The 18,433-nt window shown below is 36.4% G+C and overlaps 1 protein-coding gene across 2 annotated transcripts in view; it reads right to left on the bottom strand.

Annotated features, from left to right (window-relative positions):
• DYNC2H1 (dynein cytoplasmic 2 heavy chain 1) overlaps positions 1-18,433 on the bottom strand; it is a 187,304-nt gene that overhangs the window by 152,807 nt on the left and 16,064 nt on the right. For both annotated transcript variants that reach the window (XM_074816179.1, XM_074816180.1), the window contains exons 18-33: positions 17,801-17,928; positions 16,427-16,542; positions 15,110-15,237; positions 11,449-11,598; positions 10,494-10,699; positions 9,426-9,581; positions 9,220-9,334; positions 8,656-8,826; positions 8,096-8,478; positions 7,214-7,346; positions 7,006-7,123; positions 6,728-6,840; positions 6,518-6,637; positions 3,602-3,752; positions 680-882; positions 5-187 (exon numbers count right to left, since the gene is read on the bottom strand). In XM_074816179.1, coding sequence (XP_074672280.1) covers positions 5-187; positions 680-882; positions 3,602-3,752; positions 6,518-6,637; positions 6,728-6,840; positions 7,006-7,123; positions 7,214-7,346; positions 8,096-8,478; positions 8,656-8,826; positions 9,220-9,334; positions 9,426-9,581; positions 10,494-10,699; positions 11,449-11,598; positions 15,110-15,237; positions 16,427-16,542; positions 17,801-17,928 — 2,574 coding nt within the window. The remainder of the gene's footprint in view (positions 1-4; positions 188-679; positions 883-3,601; positions 3,753-6,517; positions 6,638-6,727; positions 6,841-7,005; positions 7,124-7,213; positions 7,347-8,095; positions 8,479-8,655; positions 8,827-9,219; positions 9,335-9,425; positions 9,582-10,493; positions 10,700-11,448; positions 11,599-15,109; positions 15,238-16,426; positions 16,543-17,800; positions 17,929-18,433) is intronic.

Genomic DNA, 18,433 nt, shown 5'->3' on the forward strand with positions numbered 1-18,433 from the left:
TCACCTCATCACAATTAAAGACTAACACTTGTCTTCCAAGAAGTCCACCCAAGGCCTTTACTGATTCTGTCTTTCCAGTTCCAGCTGGACCATAGGGATTTCCTCCAAGGCCCATCTTCATAGCCTGAGTAAGAGTTAGGTAACACTTATCTGTCAAAGGTGTATAAACAAGTTTTGAGAAATTACCCTGCGGAAACAAAACAAATGATTGGTAGACAGAAATTATTGACAATGTAATTTCATTAATTTCATTCATAAGTCATTAATTTGAAAATATAACACAACGGTCAAGATTACTGTCTCATTAAGTATATGAATTTGTTTACAGTTATGAAGGTTTCCTAATTTTATATAAGATGTCAAAGCATTGTGCAAATTTTTTTTAGAATTACAGAAAAGGGGTCAATACAGATGAAACTGCACTCTGACATATAAAAATAGCAAGCATGTTAGAAATATTTATATGATAATGTAGCTGCTTTCCATACAACTTACATTTACCCCATTAATATCAGTATGAAAATGTTTACCCTACCTTTTAGTATTTTCTATGAAACATCATGCTAAGGACACAACAAAGTTGAAAAGATGGCAACAGTTGGGAGGCAACCAACAGCATGTGTGAAATCAGTTTGACACTTATATAAAAGCCACCAGGTAAAAAATAAAAATACCACACCTGATATTCGTAAGTATATTGGAGTTCAGCATCTACCATCTGAACATAACATTTTTGGTCTTTCATATAAAATCTCAGCTGCTTCTTCCAAGCCCAGTCTTCAACGTTGTGAACCTGAGCTTGATTCAGCTGCTTCACCACATCAATGTTATGAATGATATCAAGAATCAGAGCTTTAAGCTTGAGCTCAAGGATTCCTGATTCTGCAAATAACCACACACAAAAAAAAAAAATCACAACAGTGTAGTAAGGAAGACACATGTTACCCATTCTCAAGTTCATTGTGCTGCTTTCTATTATCAGATTTTATTCAGATCTTGTGTCAATTATATACAGAAATATTATTATCTAAAGCAAGCAGCATAAAATGAAATCCCGAGGGAGAACGTGAATCATCATGTAACTTCAGTCATTTAGAAGTGATTTTGTCTGCCTCTATACTCAATACAGAGAGAGAGGCTTTTCTAGAAAGTACTCCATTTCAGGAGAATTTACAACTATATCCATTTCAGTAATCAGTGTGGCACAATCTGTTAATTGATCTGCTGAGGATCACTGAATCACAGAATCATCTAGGTTGGAAAGGACCTTGAAGATCATCTCGTCCAACCATTAACCTAGCACTGACAGTTCCCATCTACACCATATCCCTCAGCGCTATGTCAACCCACCTTTTAAACACCTCCAGGGATGGGGACTCCACCACCTCTCTGGGCAGCCCATTCCAACGCCTAACAACCCTTTCTGTAAAGAAATGCTTCCTAATATCCAGTCTAAACCTTCCCTGGTGCAACTTGAGGCCATTACCTCTTGTCTTATCACTCATTACTTGGTTAAAGAGGCTCATCCCCAGCTCTCTGCAACCTCCTTTCAGGTAGTTGTAGAGGGCAATGAGGTCTCCCCTCAGCCTCCTCTTCTCCAGACTAAACAACCCCAGTTCCCTCAGCCGCTCCTCGTAGGACATGTGCTCCAGACCCTGCACCAGCTTCGTTGCCCTTCTCTGGACACGCTCGAGTCATTCAATGTCCTTTTTGTAGTGAGGGGCCCAAAACTGAACACAGTCATCGAGGTGCGGCCTCACCAGTGCTGAGTACAGGGGCAAGATCACTTCCCTGTCCCTGCTGGCCATGCTATTTCTGATACAAGCCAGGATGCCATTGGCCTTCTTGGCCACCTGGGCACACTGCTGGCTCATGTTCAGCCGGCTGTCAATCAACACCCCCAGGTCCCTCTCTGACTGGCAGCTCTCCAGCCACTCCTCCCCAAGCCTGTAGCGCTGCTGGGGGTTGTTGTGGCCCAAGTGCAGCACCCGGTATTTGGCCTTATTGAAACTCCTACAGTTGGCCTTAGCCCATCGCTCCAGCCTGTCCAGATCCCTCTGCAGAGCCTCCCTACCCTCGAGCAGATCAACACTCCCACCCAACTTGGTGTCGTCTGCAAACTTACTGAGGGTGCACTCGATCCCCTCATCTAGATCATCAATAAAGATGTTAAACAGGAGTGGCCCCAAAACCGAGCCCTGGGGGACACCACTCGTGACCGGTCGCCAACTGGATTTAACTCCATTCACCACAACTCTCTGGGCCCGGCCATCCAGCCAGTTTTTTACCCAGCAAAGCGTGCGATCATCCAAGCCTCAAGCAGCCAGTTCTGCCAGGAGAATGCTGTGGGAAACGGTGTCAAAGGCCTTACTGAAGTCGAGGTAAACTACATCCACAGCCTTTCTCTCATCCAATAAGCACGATCTGAAAACCATACTACACATGCTCTGGCGATTTTACTCAGAATAATTAGGGTGATGTGGAATGAATATTCATTAGCAGATTGGGTGCATTAAGTGTACTCTGAGAACATATTGTTTAATTTCATTTCATTTGAAAGAAATCCAGTTTGTGTCCTCCAATACCATTCCATGATGGGAATTAAACCAAAGTAAGTGGGGATAGTCAGGGAACTCACTTCAAAATCACACCTATTATCCAAACTAAAAAGTTACTCTAAATATACTATATAATAGATGAATGAACACTCTTTATAACTGATGACATTTCTCTAATGGTTATAGAAGGAGCACAGAAAGGGAGCTTAGATAAAGAACCACACTTACAGACTGCTGAAGGTAGGTGATATGAATCCTATTCCTAATAATATATCAGATGTTAACAGTTCACAAATTCTAAACTGGAATTTAATACAGTAAGTAGCTATACAAATGTGGTGGAAGATTGTCAACTACATGTCAAATTGAGTCTTTTTATGCGTATACAATAAGAGCCATCTCACCTAACCTACACTTTAGAATTCTGCATCTGAGGTAGTCATTCAAAGCCCCCCTTCTGGTCAAAAGAGAGGAATAAGCACTCAAAGGCATAATTATTCTAACCCATTTGGACTATATCAGATAGTGAACAATCATGTCTTGAGAATAACTAGTTTATTGGTTTTGCTACAGAGTTATTCAAGAATTATTAGTTCAGATGCAGATATAGACAACTAAGAGAGAAAAAGATAATCACCTACACAGTTGTACAGAATATATTGGCATGACATAATGTACCTCAACTGTTGTTTAGGCAGGTGCCATGAAAAATAACACTAGAGCACAGTTCAGTAGGTGAGGACAAATTATCAGCAAATATATAAACCAGAAAGTATTAAAAGCTATTAAAAAATTAATTAGAGAGGTTTGCAAATATATAAATGCTCCATGGTCATTTCTAATCTAAATAAAAATCCATTGCTCACTCTGAAATATTAAATATACTAATCTTGGCAGTAATACTGGGTAACTTAATGTAACAACTTTATGAACTCAAATAAAGACAGATTTATACAATTTTCTGTTTAAATAAACAGAATGTTAAATACTATACAACTACATAGTCATTATAAAGAACTATATATTAATTATCATTTTTATACCTGTACTCCCAGTATCTTCCATACTAGTATCAATGCTGGTATAATGTTCCAGTTTGGCCATAAGTTCTAATTCTAATTGTTGCAGACTGTGGTCTTTGATAGCACTTTCAACATCTTCAGTGAACTGAATTTGTTCTGCCAAGGAAAGAATCTTTGGAAGAAAAAGTTCAAATTACATTTTATAAATACAGAAGACAAAGAAAAAGAGTTTTTCAATTAATTTGTAATTGCTTATTATGTCTGAAATTGAAAGTATTTTACTGTATCATTTTTAAACAAAGCCACACATTTGCTATGCTCTTAAGAACAAATATAGCCATCTTAAAACTGGACAAAATTTACGAAAAACTTGCAATGTAATCTAACACAGCAAGTCCCTTAGCTGTTCTACAGCATGTGGTAGCAAAATTTTTAAAGTATCTTTTCCCATTAAATATGTCAGATGGAAACTACCATATTGTAGGCATGCTGAGCCCATATTTAACAGGCTCAGGAGCACCTCTGACTTTCTGTGTCACTGATATGCTAATTTTGCATTCCAGGTTATAACACTCCATTTATATTCTAATTACTTTACATTCACTGGAAAAAACCTGTCTTGAGATACGAAGGTTCAGCCAAACCTGGAACTGGAAAGATCTGTAACAAAAAATTCCACCAATTATGCCAATCTGAAGATTTGTAACAGTAACCACATTCTGGGGGAAGGAGTAACCAGCAGACCTGCGAGGGAGTGACAGACAGGATCTCTGAGCAAAGGGCATGGGGTGATGTGACAGGAAGGGCTCACAAAAAACATCAAAATGGGACTTAAGTGGGGTCACCTCTGGCACTTGCATGTCAGCAAAGAAGTGCCTACAAGGCAGCATTATGGAGAAATATCCCAAACCCCCTCCAGAAACTCAACGTGCTGGAGTGCCCCTAAAATGCCTGTTCACTAATGCATGCAGTATGCGGAATAAACATAATGAATTAGAGATCTGTGCGCAGTTGCGGGGCTACAATCTTGTTGGGATCATGGAGATGTGGGGGGTGACTCCCATGACTGCAACGTTGCAGGGAGGAAGATGAGGAGCTGGAGTTGCCCTTTATGTGAGAGAGCAGCTGGAGTGTATAGAGCACTGTCTGCAGATGGATAAGGACCCAGCTGAGAGTTTATGGGTTAGGATTAAAGACAGGTTGGGTCAGGGTGACGTTATAGGGGGTGTTCAGGGTGACGTTATATTGGGTGTCTGCTCTAGGCCACCTGACCAGGAGGAACAAGTGGATGAGGCCCTCTACAGACAGGCCCTGGCCCTGGACTTCCACCACCCCAATACCTGCTGGAGGGGCAACACAGCAGGACATAAGCAATCCAGGAGGTTCCTGGAGTCCATGGATGACAACTTCCTCATCCAAGTAATAGAGAAGCTACTGACAACTGGTGCTTTAGTGGACACAGTCCAGTGAAGGGCCACAAAGATGATTAAGGGACTGAAGCATCTCTCCCATGAGGAAAGGCTGAGAGGGCTGGGACTGTTCAGCCTTGGGAAGAGAAGGCTCAGGAAGGGATCTTACCAATTTCTATCAATACCTGAAGGGATTGTGCAAAGAAAATGGTGTCAGGCCCTTTTCAGAGGTGCCCAGTGACTGGACAAGAGGCAACAGGCATAGACTGAAACACAGGAGGCTCTGTCTGAACATTAGGAACATTTTTTACTCCAAGGGTGACTGACCACTGACACAGTTGCCCAGGGAGGTGGTGGAGTCTCCATTCCTGAAGACATTCAAAAGCCATCTGGACATGGTCCTGGGTGAATCAGCTCTAGGTGGCCCTGCTTGAGCAGGGGTGTTGGACCAGATGGCCTCTAGAAGTCCCTTCCCACCACAACCATTCTGTGATTCTGTGTGATTGTCTGTGCTACTGGTCAAAATTGTATAAAAGAATTTCATGTTCATGACTATTTCTGTTTATACAGTTAAGCTTTAGAAACTATATTTTAATCAGATTCAAAACCAGCTTTTTATGTTACTAAGTCTTAGCAACCCTGTGTGTAATATTCACTACCAACTAAGATCAAGATTTACATCAAATTTAATAGATGGATATTAGATCAGGTGCCATGTAAAAGATTTGAGTATTTCAAATGTTTAAAAAGAATCCTAAGAACACATATTTTAAAGAATTTCTCTATACTACTGTCCTGGTTTTGGCTGTGATAGAGCTAATTTTTCTCCCTTCTTAGTAGCTAGAATAGTGCTGTGTTTTGGATTCAGTGTGGGATTTGATATGAGAAGAATGTTGATAATGTACTGATCTTTTTAGTTGTTGCTAAAAAATCAAGAACTTTTCAACTTCCAATGTCCTCCTAGTGCTCAGGCATACAAGAAGCTGGGAGAGAGCAGCACCAGAGCAACAGACCCCAACTGGCCAATGGAATATTCCATATCATATAACCTCATGTTAAGTATATAGGTGAGGGTTGATCAGGAAGCTCACTCTCAATTCCAGGACTGTGGTTTCAGGATTCTCTCTTCTCTGGGATCACTAGCCAGGAATGGGCTGGGCACTGGTCAGTGAGTGGTGAGCAATCACATTGTGCATTACTCGTTTGTATTTTCTAGTATTACTATTATAATTATTATTTTAATTTTATTTCAATTATTAAATTGTGTTTATCTCAACCTATGAGTTTCCTTACCCTTACCTCCCCAATTCCCTCCCCCTTTCCCCGGGGTGGGGGAAGGTGAGCGAGCAGCTGTGTGATGTTTGGCTGCTGGTCAGGTTTAAACCATGACAACTATAAATTAATAAAATGGATTTGTTTGTGGTTATTTTCTTCCAAATCCATATGTATACTTCGTTATGAGACTTCAGAAAATAGCTTATTTGGTAAATCTAAGACTACACAGTGGTATTACTTGATTAACTACTACCTGGGAAGGAAAGAGCGATGGATCAATTGAACCTTGCGATTTTTTTCCAGCATCAACACAGTCAATTAACAGTTTTTTCAGGGTCTCCTTCATCTCCAAAGCCAAACTGTTTAGCCACACCTGATAAAGAGATGAAAAAAACCTCAAAAGTCACATTACAAAATAATTTCTCAAAGACACTTGAACTATACTTGGATGTGATTTTTTTACCTCCACATCATTTGACAGAAGAACTTTATTTCTAAGTGGCACAGTTTCTCCTTCTACAGACTTCATGGCAACTATGTATTTAAATTCTTCATCAAAGCTCACACTATTAATGCCTATTAATCAGAAACAGCAATGAAGTTATATATTGTTAAATTCAAACATTAATTCCTTAGTGTCTAGCAGCAGAAAAAGAAAAAAAAGTCTGCAACAGATTATTTAGCTTTGAAGAACCTTATTTTTAAATAAGCACATTTCACAAATGAAGATTAATGCTTTACCAGCAAAAAGTTTCTTAAGATGAGACTGGATAACCAGAGGATTTGTGGACTGTCCTAAAATTTCTAATAAGTCATCATCTCCAATGAAATAGAATCTTGGAAATGCTGAGCGCTTTTCCTATATAAAAACAAAATAAATCAGTTTTGTTTATTTAAATTCAAACTTATTGACTTTCCTTATAGAAAACTATATTAATGTCAGCTGTACCTCCAAAAACTCATTCAAAGATCTCTGACATCTCTGAAGCTGGTCAAGTATGGTAATTAAGGTATTTCTTATTCCTGTCCGGGCATTCAGTGATGTTATCCTATTGTCACTCTTGATATCTGACATAATGGATCTTGACAGAAAAAAATTGAATAATTCATAAAACAGCCATTAAAATTTTAATCTGAATATGATATACAAGTAATTATGGAAATAAAAACTAAAGCACAGGTAAGTCATATAAATAGATGATATATAACTTTCAGTTTTCTGCATTAATGATGAAACATTTCAGAACTCACATCAATGCTTCCAATGTAATTTAATAACAACTGTTTCTTGCTAAAATGTCTCTACCCAAACCAAGAAAATTCAATTCCTGGCATTTATTTCCTTGTAAGAAGTCATTTTAACTCATATCAAGACAGATAACGGTACATATCTTTCTACATTTCTAGAATCTCCTTCCTTTTTATCTCCTTGACTTGTTTGGAATAAATAAAGCATCTGTTTCTCCCAGAAGTCCATCTGTGTACTTTCTTAGTGAACAAAGTGCTTGTCTTCAACAAGAAATGATTCTTGAAAAAACAATTACATCACCTCTGCTTCTGTTGACAAGACAGATCTTGTGTTTGCACAATTTGTTCATGATCTTTGACATGTGTTTCCCTTCTTCACATGTACCCCATTAAATGAAACCTACATTACCACCTTTATTCAGATCTATGTCACTGTCACACATGTATACCTACTGAATGCCTGTTGCTGACCCTCATCTCCATACATATTCCAATTGCTCCATATATTTTCTCCATGAAGAATGTTCTAGCCTACACATGTCAAAGACACTACAAAAAATAAGCCACATTCCATAACACTAACCTAAAGTCTTCATCAACTCTGTTAAAACGAGCCTGTTCTTTGGGCAGAGCTCCACGACCAAATATCGGTTCCAAATAGACCCATTTCCTTTGAATTTGGTTTAAATTCTGTAGATACTCATCCAACTCAGCCAGCTTTTTTTCCCAGATGGACACTTTATCTTCAAAACCTTTGTAATACGGAGAGTCCTTGAGGGACTGTAGAAGACAGCGATGATCTCCAACTTGGTTGACTATGTCCTTCCAGTCTTTAATAAGCTTGATAGTCTTGCTTTGGCTATCTTCATAATCTGTTAATGTAAAGACAGCTCCAACTCCCCAGAGTTCAAGCTCACGTAATGCTTCTCTGATTGTGACTTCACCTTGGGCTCGACAATTCAAATTCTATTTAAAAGCATAAATTTCATTTGAAACTACAGAGTTTGCAATAAATTTTCCATTCAAAAATACAATGTAAGTTCTATTTCTTTAGTAATAAAAATAAAAATATGCATACAGAACAAAATATACTACATAAAATAAACCATAAAATACAGTATCTTTATTAGAAATTATTCATACCTTAAGTTCTGTTGCTTTTTCTATAATGGCATCTGTCACTTTTAGCAAATCTCCAAATAACAAACCCTCAAGTGTAGTTCCTCGGGGAAGACCCAGAAGACGAAAGAGATCCAACCAGTGGTCTGGAGAAAGATGTTCTCCTCTTACATATTTTAGGAGTGGAATTATCATCTATAGGAAAAATGCATATGTGAATTAATCTAGTCTTTATGAAAAGTATATCTGTTTGATTACAAATTCAAACAAAACCAAAAAATTCAAACAAAACAAAAATTTACATTCTTAAACTGAAGTACATTTTTTTTAGTTTCTGGATTTAATGTTTAAGAGTACAACCCCGAGGAAAACTCATTGCTAAATGTGTGTTTATGTAAACTGTAGTGACCCTCCTATTCACTGTGAGGAACAAAAGTGAAATGTTCAAAACGGTATCAAAAGATATTTTGTTAAATTGTAACTGATTTTATTATAAGAACTGAACAATGAGCTACAGAAAGAAGTATATTACCCAGTAATACCAAATCCTTTGTTGTTTTATACCCCTTTTTGTAATGAGTATCTTACTTTATATTTGTCCACTTCTTTTTGCAACTTTACTGTCATTACAGTATGTTCTTCCATCTTCCTCATTTTGTCATGCCAGTTAAACAGAAATTCTTCAAATAGGTATGTTTTACTCCTGAATGAAAATGAAATATAAAAGGATTATAACAACACAGTACTACAACCACATATATATGTCCATGAAAAATTAAGTAACAAAATCATACCTAAAAGTAATCCAGTCTTCTTTGGCTTTTTCCTGAAAACCTTGATGAAACTCTTCATACAATGCCCAGACTTCTGCACAACTCTTAATATCTTGACATACAACTTTTGACAATGAGAAGTCAGGCTCTTCCAATTTAAAATGATGGCATTCTTCACTGAATAAAAAGATCACTGTATTATACATTACATTATTCCACTATACATTTATGGTTTAAGTGATGGTATCATATGGAAATAATTATACTTTTTTAAGAAAAGCCATTAGCTTCACAGGAGAACAATGCTGCTAACTTCAATTTCCTTATAGTCTCTGTCTTGAATATTAATAATGAAGGAATACAAGGGATAACTCTCCTACACAGGAATCTTCTCCCATATTCACAATTATTCTCCATAAACTTTCATTTCTTTCTCATTTATGAGAAAAGTGAATTAATTTGTGCCCCCAAAAACAAAACTTGAAAGAAAGTAATTTTAATTGGTTGTTTCTTCCCATTAGGTAGAAAGAATAAGTTAATTTTATTTACTATCATATTTAAGTGCCAAGCAAAGAATTTAAATAGAAAACTTTGTCTGCTCAAGATTTGCAATAATGAGCTTACTGATAGGCGCCTGGAGCAAAAATCCTTTCCTTCTGCACAACAGTCTACCAGATAGGACACTTACACAAGAAATGGGAGAGGTGAGCTCTTGCCCACTTAAGTTACAAGAGGAATGAATTAATAACACCCACTTCTCAGACCAATATCCCAAACCTCCTCTTAGTGAGAATTCCAGAAGTCAGAATCAAGCCTTTAGCATACAGACTCCCTTATATGAAAGCCTAAGAGACTTCTTGAATTTTTCATTCCAAAAAACTTGAGAAAAACTTAGCTTGAGAAATTCATGTTATGTAAAATCAACAAAAAGGACCCTGAAAATCTAATGAAAAACATGTAATACAAATAAAATGAAATTCCTTACATTACCTGCTGTAATAAAAATTAGTTAACATTTTCTGAGATACTATTGTTGCAAAAGATCCACACATTAATGAATAAGGTATACAGGGAAATAAACATACATACATGAGCTTTTCTTTCACAGTTTCGAGTTCATCAAATTCTTTTTTTTTTTCCTTTATGATCTGAGCACTTTTCTCCAGCACATCCGGACCACCTTTTTCAATGACATCATCACTTGGCTTTAGCTGATCCCAACGAGCTTTAAACTTTTCCAGGTCTTGAAGATATATATTAATTCGTGAAATCACATTTCCTTTCATCATTTCAATCTGTAAAGCAAGAGTTAAAATGAAATTCCTTCAATGGTTTGTATGATCAAATATGATCAAAATCAAAGCATCAACTTCAAAACTTGATAACTACAACTTGATCAAGCTCAAAAAACTTCTTGTATAATATCCTAAGAAATAGTTCATCTTTATTCTGCTGGGGTTTTTTTGAAAAAGGGGGCATTCATGGGTTTTTTTGTGCTGGTATTTCAGACCTATTTATTTGGTCTATGTTACCTATTTAGCCTGCATTTTATATCACATAGAAAAATGGCTATATTTGTATGACATTGATACCTTCAGTAGAACTTCAAATGAGTTCAGCAATTTGCCTATGGACTGGAATTGCAGGACTGTGCATAGTTTAGCAAAGTTGTGTGAAAAGAAATAAACAAGCATCAGTACTAAAAACATGATAAAAGTAATAAAAAATGCTATCTTTTAACTGTTATCCTGTTTTCCTTAGTTAACCATTGCATTCACTAAGCCATCTCTGTCACCAGAAAGTTGAGACAGAAGTACTACAATGTAACATTCATTGCAGCATCAGTTCAACAGGAGTTTTATTTAGTTATTCTTTAAACAGTTAAAGTATTCTTCCTTTAAAGGCTCTCCCTCAACTCAGTAACTTTGGCGTTAGCACTGATCTGAGAACAATTATGGATTTAATCTAAGAAAAAAATATTTTTCCAGAGTTATTCAAAATAATTTCAACATTTTTAGGTAAAATATTAATCTTTCATCATTACCTGTTCTGTAATCATAAGCTGGTGGCTTTCCATCATTAATTCAAATTTATCCCATGTAGCTCTTAGGTTACTGATACTGTCCAAACCTGCACCAGCCACAGTTCGCAAAAGTTTGTTTTTATCTTCAGCCTCTTGAAACAGGAGAAAAATCTAAATTCAAACAGTTGAAAAATACATATTTGAATTAAAAAATCAGCAAATCCTGTTTAGTGAAACTATAAGTAAATACATAAGAATCATCAACTGTGTATGCACAGAATCTATGCCTATATACAGCTATTTTTTTTAATACTGTTTATAGAGTAACATTAAAACACTAGAAAAAATAGTATTTGGCCTATTTAGAGAAATTCTAAACCTTGATTCTGACATGAGATACACAGAAGTGAATGTTTACTATGAAACAGAAAAATGCCTCTTTATATATTGCAGAGATCCACTCAATCAGATTCGAGAACAGCAGCAGAGCAACAGAATTCAGTAAATAAGTATGTGAATGTGTTGGGACTGGCTGGGATGGAGTTAATTTTCTTCATAGCAGCTCATATGGTGCTATGTTTTAGATTTGTGACAAAAACAATACTGACAACACACTGATGTTTCACCTATTGCTGAACAGTCTTTGCACAGCATCAAGGCCTTCTTTGTTTCTCATTCTGCCTCCACACCCCCCGTGAATAGATTGGGGGTACGCAAGAGGTTGGGAAGGAACACAGCCAGGCAAAGATATTTCATGCCATTTAATGTCATGCTCAGCAATAAAATGGAGTGGAGTGGGGTTTAGGTAGGTTAGACATCTTTTGCTCAGGAACAGGGTGGGCATCAGTCTATCCATGGGAGGTGGTGAACAATTGTCCACTTGTTCTATTTTAATTTCTTTCTTTCTTTCTTTCTCAAAACTATTTTGATCTCAATCCCTGAGGTTTCTCACTTCTACTCTTCCTTTCCTCTTCTCCTCTCCCATCAGGGGTGAGGAAGGCTGTTTGAGTGAGTGAGTAAGTGAGCAAGTAGCTGTGTGGTGCTTATTAAGAGCCAACCAAATAAAAAAAAAAAAAAAAAAAAAAACCACAATTCTTTTAAACTATGTAAGTCAGGAGAAACTGAAATAAACACATACAGTTTTACACATTTACTAAAATGTTCTATTAAGTATGTTTTCCTTCAAAAATTAAGAGGTGACCATGGGCACTAATGCTAAGGAGCAATACTGTTTTGTAAATTATAGAGAATGAATTCTCTTCAACATCCAACAATTCTCCCAGAGTTGCTACAAAATGTACTTATACCCACACAGTTAAGACTCAGTTAGCAGCCAAACAATTAAACTGTATCCAAGAAAAAGATTAAGCTAAAATTAGATGTCTGTACATGGGCTTGTTAAGTAGGCATCTAAAACTCCATTATCACCAAAGAAGTCATTGAATACAAGGTCTCAATCATTTAATGACAGAGGTTTCCTGCATTACTTGAGATCTCCTACTCTATCCCATCTGCCTTACATCCACTGCCCCAAAAGTTATGGGTCTTCCATACATCCTGTGTCCTATCTGCCAGCCTTGTCTGGAGCTCTCAGGATACACCAGGACATCCCCAAAACAGTAGACACCTACGTATGAACAACTGCATTGAGCTCTTCAGGGAGCTAAGAAATCAGTTCAGGAGGATCAGTCACAGGGTGGTCTACTTTAGGGTGAAATGGATTGCTTTAGGCTACAACTGACTACATTCACTAGCGACTTGATTCAGTTTCACAGAATCACAGAATCACAGAATCATCTAGGTTAGAAAGGACCTTGAAGATCATCCAGTCCAACCTTTAACCTAGCATTGGCAGTTCCCAACTACACCATATCCCTCAGCGCTATGTCAACCCGACTCTTAATCACCTCCAGGGATGGGGACTCCACCACCTCCCTGGGCAGCCCATTCCAACGCCTAACAACCCCTTCTGTAAAGAAATGCTTCCTAATATCCAGTCTAATATCAGATTTGTTTCTCACAAATACGTGTCTAGCCTCCAGTTGCCTCCAGTTGCCTGGCTTCCAGTTGCAACTACAGAAGGCAGAGGCCTCCCAGAACTCCTCTGTTATGTCTGCCACTCTTGTGTGGATGTTGGATATGCATCTCAGTAACTCTAGAACTGCACTACGCAGCTGAACCAGACTTCTGCTGAGTATATTAACATCACACATGCTGCTGACACCTGCACATACACATCTAAACTCTGATACATTCATTTAGAACTGAATCTTCTTCTGGATAAATAGTGTCTGATTGGGAAGAGTCAATATGGTTTTTGTAGAATTCCACAATTTTGTAGAACCAAAGTTCTTTAAAGGCATCAGTAAGGGTATGGATGAAGGAAAATAAAATTATATATTCCAGATGGGTTTCCAAAAAGCTTTTAACACAAACCCTCACCAAAGGCATTTAAGGAAACTGGTAACCTTGACGTAAGAGCAAAGGTCCTTGCAGAGATAATTGAGTAAAAGATTGAAAATGGAGAGAGGAGAAAATGGCTAGTTCCTGCAATAGAAAAAGGTCACTCACAGAGTTCTGTAGGTACCTGCGCTGGACTGCTCAAGGTGTTTATAAAAGAGTTGGAAAAGGAGACTAGCCTGAGAGATGATAAAATTTACTGGTAATACTGTGTTATTCCAGGCAGTAAAACAGTTCACCTGTGAAAAACTGCAGAATGAACTTAGAAAAAATAATGACTGATGATACTGGTGACATATATATAGATAACCATAAACTGACATATATGTGAAAAAAAAAATTCACACGTACACATTTAGTTCTAAGATAACGACTGCAGTTGAGGATTGGTATCTTGGGGCTATGACAGTCAGCTTTACAAAAATGCCAGCTTAGTCTGAGCAGTAGAAAGTAATTCAAATGTTAGGAGTCACAATAATCAAAAAGAGAATGAATGCTATTTCATCATATAAATCCATGATTTGTTCATATCTTAAAAATGATGCAAAATTCTGTTGGTCCCACAGAAAAATATTGCAACACAAGACTTACCAAAGGGCAACAAGGGTGATCAAAGTTATGAGTGGCCTTATGTATTAGAAAAGATTAGGTAAACTAAAATTCTTCAATCTAGAAAAGAGATGGCTGATACAGAACATAACAAAGAATACAATCATGGGTCATGAAAAGGAAGAATAGAGACTGATTGATTCATTTCTCTTCCAAAGTAAGATTCAAATGGTATGAAGTTAACAGATGGCAGGTGAAAAAAAAATAAAAGGAGGGCTCCTTCATGTAATGGATAATCAATCTACACTTTAATAGAGTGTATCTTGAATGTCAAAGGTATATTTCCTTTCAAGAGGTGACGAGGTAATGTTGTGGAAGAGAAGTCAACTGAGTGTTACTGTACGCTCAAGAACCACATAAAATTCAAAAAAGTTCTGGCTGAAAGCCGGAAGTGCGGGAAAGCATCAAATATGCTACCCCAATTTTATATTTTCCCCTAGGCAGCCACTTTATTCTACTGCTGAAGACAAAATCCTCTGCTACATGAATCGCTGCCCTGACCCTATATGGCCACTGCATGCTCTAAACTAGTTATATTAAATATAAGTTTCCATACTAGAAAGCAATTACATTTTTTGATAGCTGCTCTGGATATGATAAAATAGTATCTTACCCCTTCTTTTCGTTCATGTAGATTTAAATATTTTAAATTGTCTTCTGCTATCTCCTCTACAGTCTGGGGCCTAATCACTAATGTTTCCATGGCATCAGTGAGAAATGAAGAAACATCACATAGGTGACCTATATAAAGGTGGAAAACAAAGTTATCATGGAGAAAATATTTGTAGTAATAGACAAATGTACTGTGATACAACATTGTCATAAGACACGATAATGTACACAATGTATTTGCTTTAAAAATTGCAGTCCCCAATCTTATATGCTGCTTCAACAAAAATTGCACATTTGTGTTTACACATAGCTCTTTTAAGATAATCTATTCAGTGTATGATTTAGTCCTTAAGTATCAGAGTCCTTTCCGAAACTTAAACATGAATACGTAAGGCATACATTTATACACTTTCAAAATCTGTATAGGTCTTTTTTGGGTAAATGAAGAAAAACAGATGTTAAAATTGCTTTTGTGGTTTGTTTTTTTTTTTTAAAGAAACTAACTAACTAAAACCACCTTGCTTTAAATATTGAAAAGATTCACAAACAAAACCCTAATTAAGTTATAACATTGTATTTTCCTACCAAGGAAGACCTTTTTGCTACTGAGAAAGGAGTTGTACAATTTCAGGGAATAATACATCTTGCAGGAAACAATTCATCTTTCAGGCTATAGAAATAATTCACTTTCTGCACAAGCCCTGTTCTCTGTTTCCTGTGCTGATTGTTACATTTAAAGCACAAAGCACTGGTATTTCTGATCATCTACACCTTATTCCATTTTGTCTCTACTGGTTCCAGACATAGATAGACTACCCAGAAACAGGGAAATATTTTGCACTCTTTAACACTCTGCCTTTTGACAATCTAAGTGACAAGTAACTCTATGGAATAAGTCTAGATTATTTAAGACTCTTCATGAAGTATTTCAATTTGTGAAAAAAAAATCTAGTAATATTTTCTAGTTACAGCATTTCATGATACCTCCTTCAATTACCCTCAAACACATAAGAAATTTTCTTCCCTGAAATGACAAAGAAATTTCTCTTCAGACAACAGAAACAAGTAAAAAAATGTTCATATGTATTCTTTTACATCTGGAACAGATGTGGCCAAAACAAGTGAATGGGAAAGATGCACATGGACATCAAGGGGTCTTAGGTGAAAAATTAGTAACAGATTATTTTCTCTGCACTGTGATTTCTGCAGCTCACTGTGCCCAAGACTAAAATATTTTTTAAAAATAGTATTTACATTAACACAAATGTCCACAAGGACAACAGAAACAAAAAAAATACTATTCATTAAAGTTATTTACCTTGAATAGATTTCCTCAAAGAAATTACAAGAACATCATAAAGCTTCTGGATGAAATCATCAATGACAGTTTTCACAGGGTTGCAATTAACAGTTAAACAATCTATCCTGATGGTGCTTCAAAACAAAAGATTAAAAAATAGCAAATATTCAGTAATATACTTACATGTCAATATCTCTTAAGATCTGTGCACATCTATAGTTTACTCTGATTTTGTAGCATAGTAAGAAAAAATTTCCCTTATATTTCTACAAATAAAAGTCATAACTTACTGGGAAAATTACTCATAGTATTGAAAAATTTATAACCATTATGCATATATATGCAGTTTTATGGGGACTAAGGTCTAATGCTCTGCTCCTCCAAATAGTTAGAAAATTGCTTGATTTTATATAACCAATGTCATTAAATTCAAAAGGACTATTTCTATACTCAAAAAGAAAAATATTTTAATTATTTGTACAGTCATGTCTTTAAATCTCTAATTTCCATGAGAATTTACTAACCCGAGCTTCAGTAGGCCTCAGAACAAAAGAAAAGTCATACTGAGTCATTTCAAGGCCCCATATCTAATATCTCACAGTGACCATAAGTAGACACCTAAAGAACACTAAGAAAAAGGGCTACCTTATTTGATACCTTCCTGAGTATCCTCCCTCAACTTCAATTACTTTCAACTCATGGCACTTCATAACCACATGTGGTTTCTGGCTATAATACATGTCAGCCAATTTCTCTCCTATTCACCCCAGTCTGTCCTTGCACTCACGAAAATCTTTACTACTCTGAGTATCGCTTAGCCAACAAGTTCTACCAGTCCATTCTCCCGCATGAAATCTCACCTGTTTTTCCTTGTTCTGAACATGATTCTAACCAGTTTTATTTGAGAACTCTAACCATGAAATACACTAAATTCCATATGAATAGATGTAAGAATAAAAGCCTACACTAGCATATCTTAAACTAAAAGTTATAAGAGGTAATCAAGTGTTTCAACACAGGAACTATTTCATGTATAAACATTTACTAAATTTGTTCCTAACTGCCATATATACTTCACATGTACAGGACTTAGCTAAAAGAACTGTTAAAATATCACTGTGTTTTGTAGTATTTCAGAATCAGACATGAATTTTGAGGGGGTTTCCCATCATATCAAAGGAAGACATTGAAAGTTTGCAGAGAAGGCTGCGCAGATAAAAGGAAGTGTCTAAAAATAAAACTGGAAAACAAAAATCTAAACATTTTAAAAGTACACCAATATCTTAAAACCACTTGAAATACTATCTCCATGTAAAAATAATATTTCTATTTTACTATTACCTTTAAAGTGTCTGACAGAATACAAAACAAAAGAATAGAGTTACATTATACCTTGGAAGACGTTCTGCTTCTTTCCCTCTCACTTTTAATGCTTTGAAGTTTTTTTCCCAGTCCTGTTTGCTAGAAAGATGTGTCTTCACCAGAGTTTCCATATCTACTTGGCCAATTACGATCCATTCCTTCTCAACATTATTTTTGATTTCATGGAAAAGAAATATTTTCCAGACTAGAAAACTCTCTTTCTCAATAACATTAAATTACTTTAATAATGTTTTCAAGCTACATTCTCTTTAACCTTTGTGCTCATTCAATTACTTACAGATTCTCTTGGTGCAAAAATCAGGAGGTACAAAGTGGTTTAACATATTCACACATTTAAGGATAATCAAAACAGATTTTGAACAAGAGTAAAAAGACAACTATAATACTGAGATCTGAATGGGAACTGTATGTATGCTTCAAGTTAGGTATGTGCTTAAGTGGTTGGCTTAACATGGATGAACTTACTAAGCTTTTGCTTATAAGCCTGCAGAAAAGGACAATAATGCATAAATGTCATTGCTCAGTTACTTCTAGAATGTCCAAGGACAATAATGCACAAATGTCATTGCCCAGTTACTTCTAGAATGTCTGAAGCCTAAAATGATACAAATCTTAAAAAAAATGCATGAGTCAGCCAAATAT

The sequence above is a fragment of the Strix aluco genome, chromosome 2, assembly GCF_031877795.1.
Source record: "Strix aluco isolate bStrAlu1 chromosome 2, bStrAlu1.hap1, whole genome shotgun sequence".
Taxonomy (NCBI): Eukaryota; Metazoa; Chordata; class Aves; order Strigiformes; family Strigidae; genus Strix; species Strix aluco.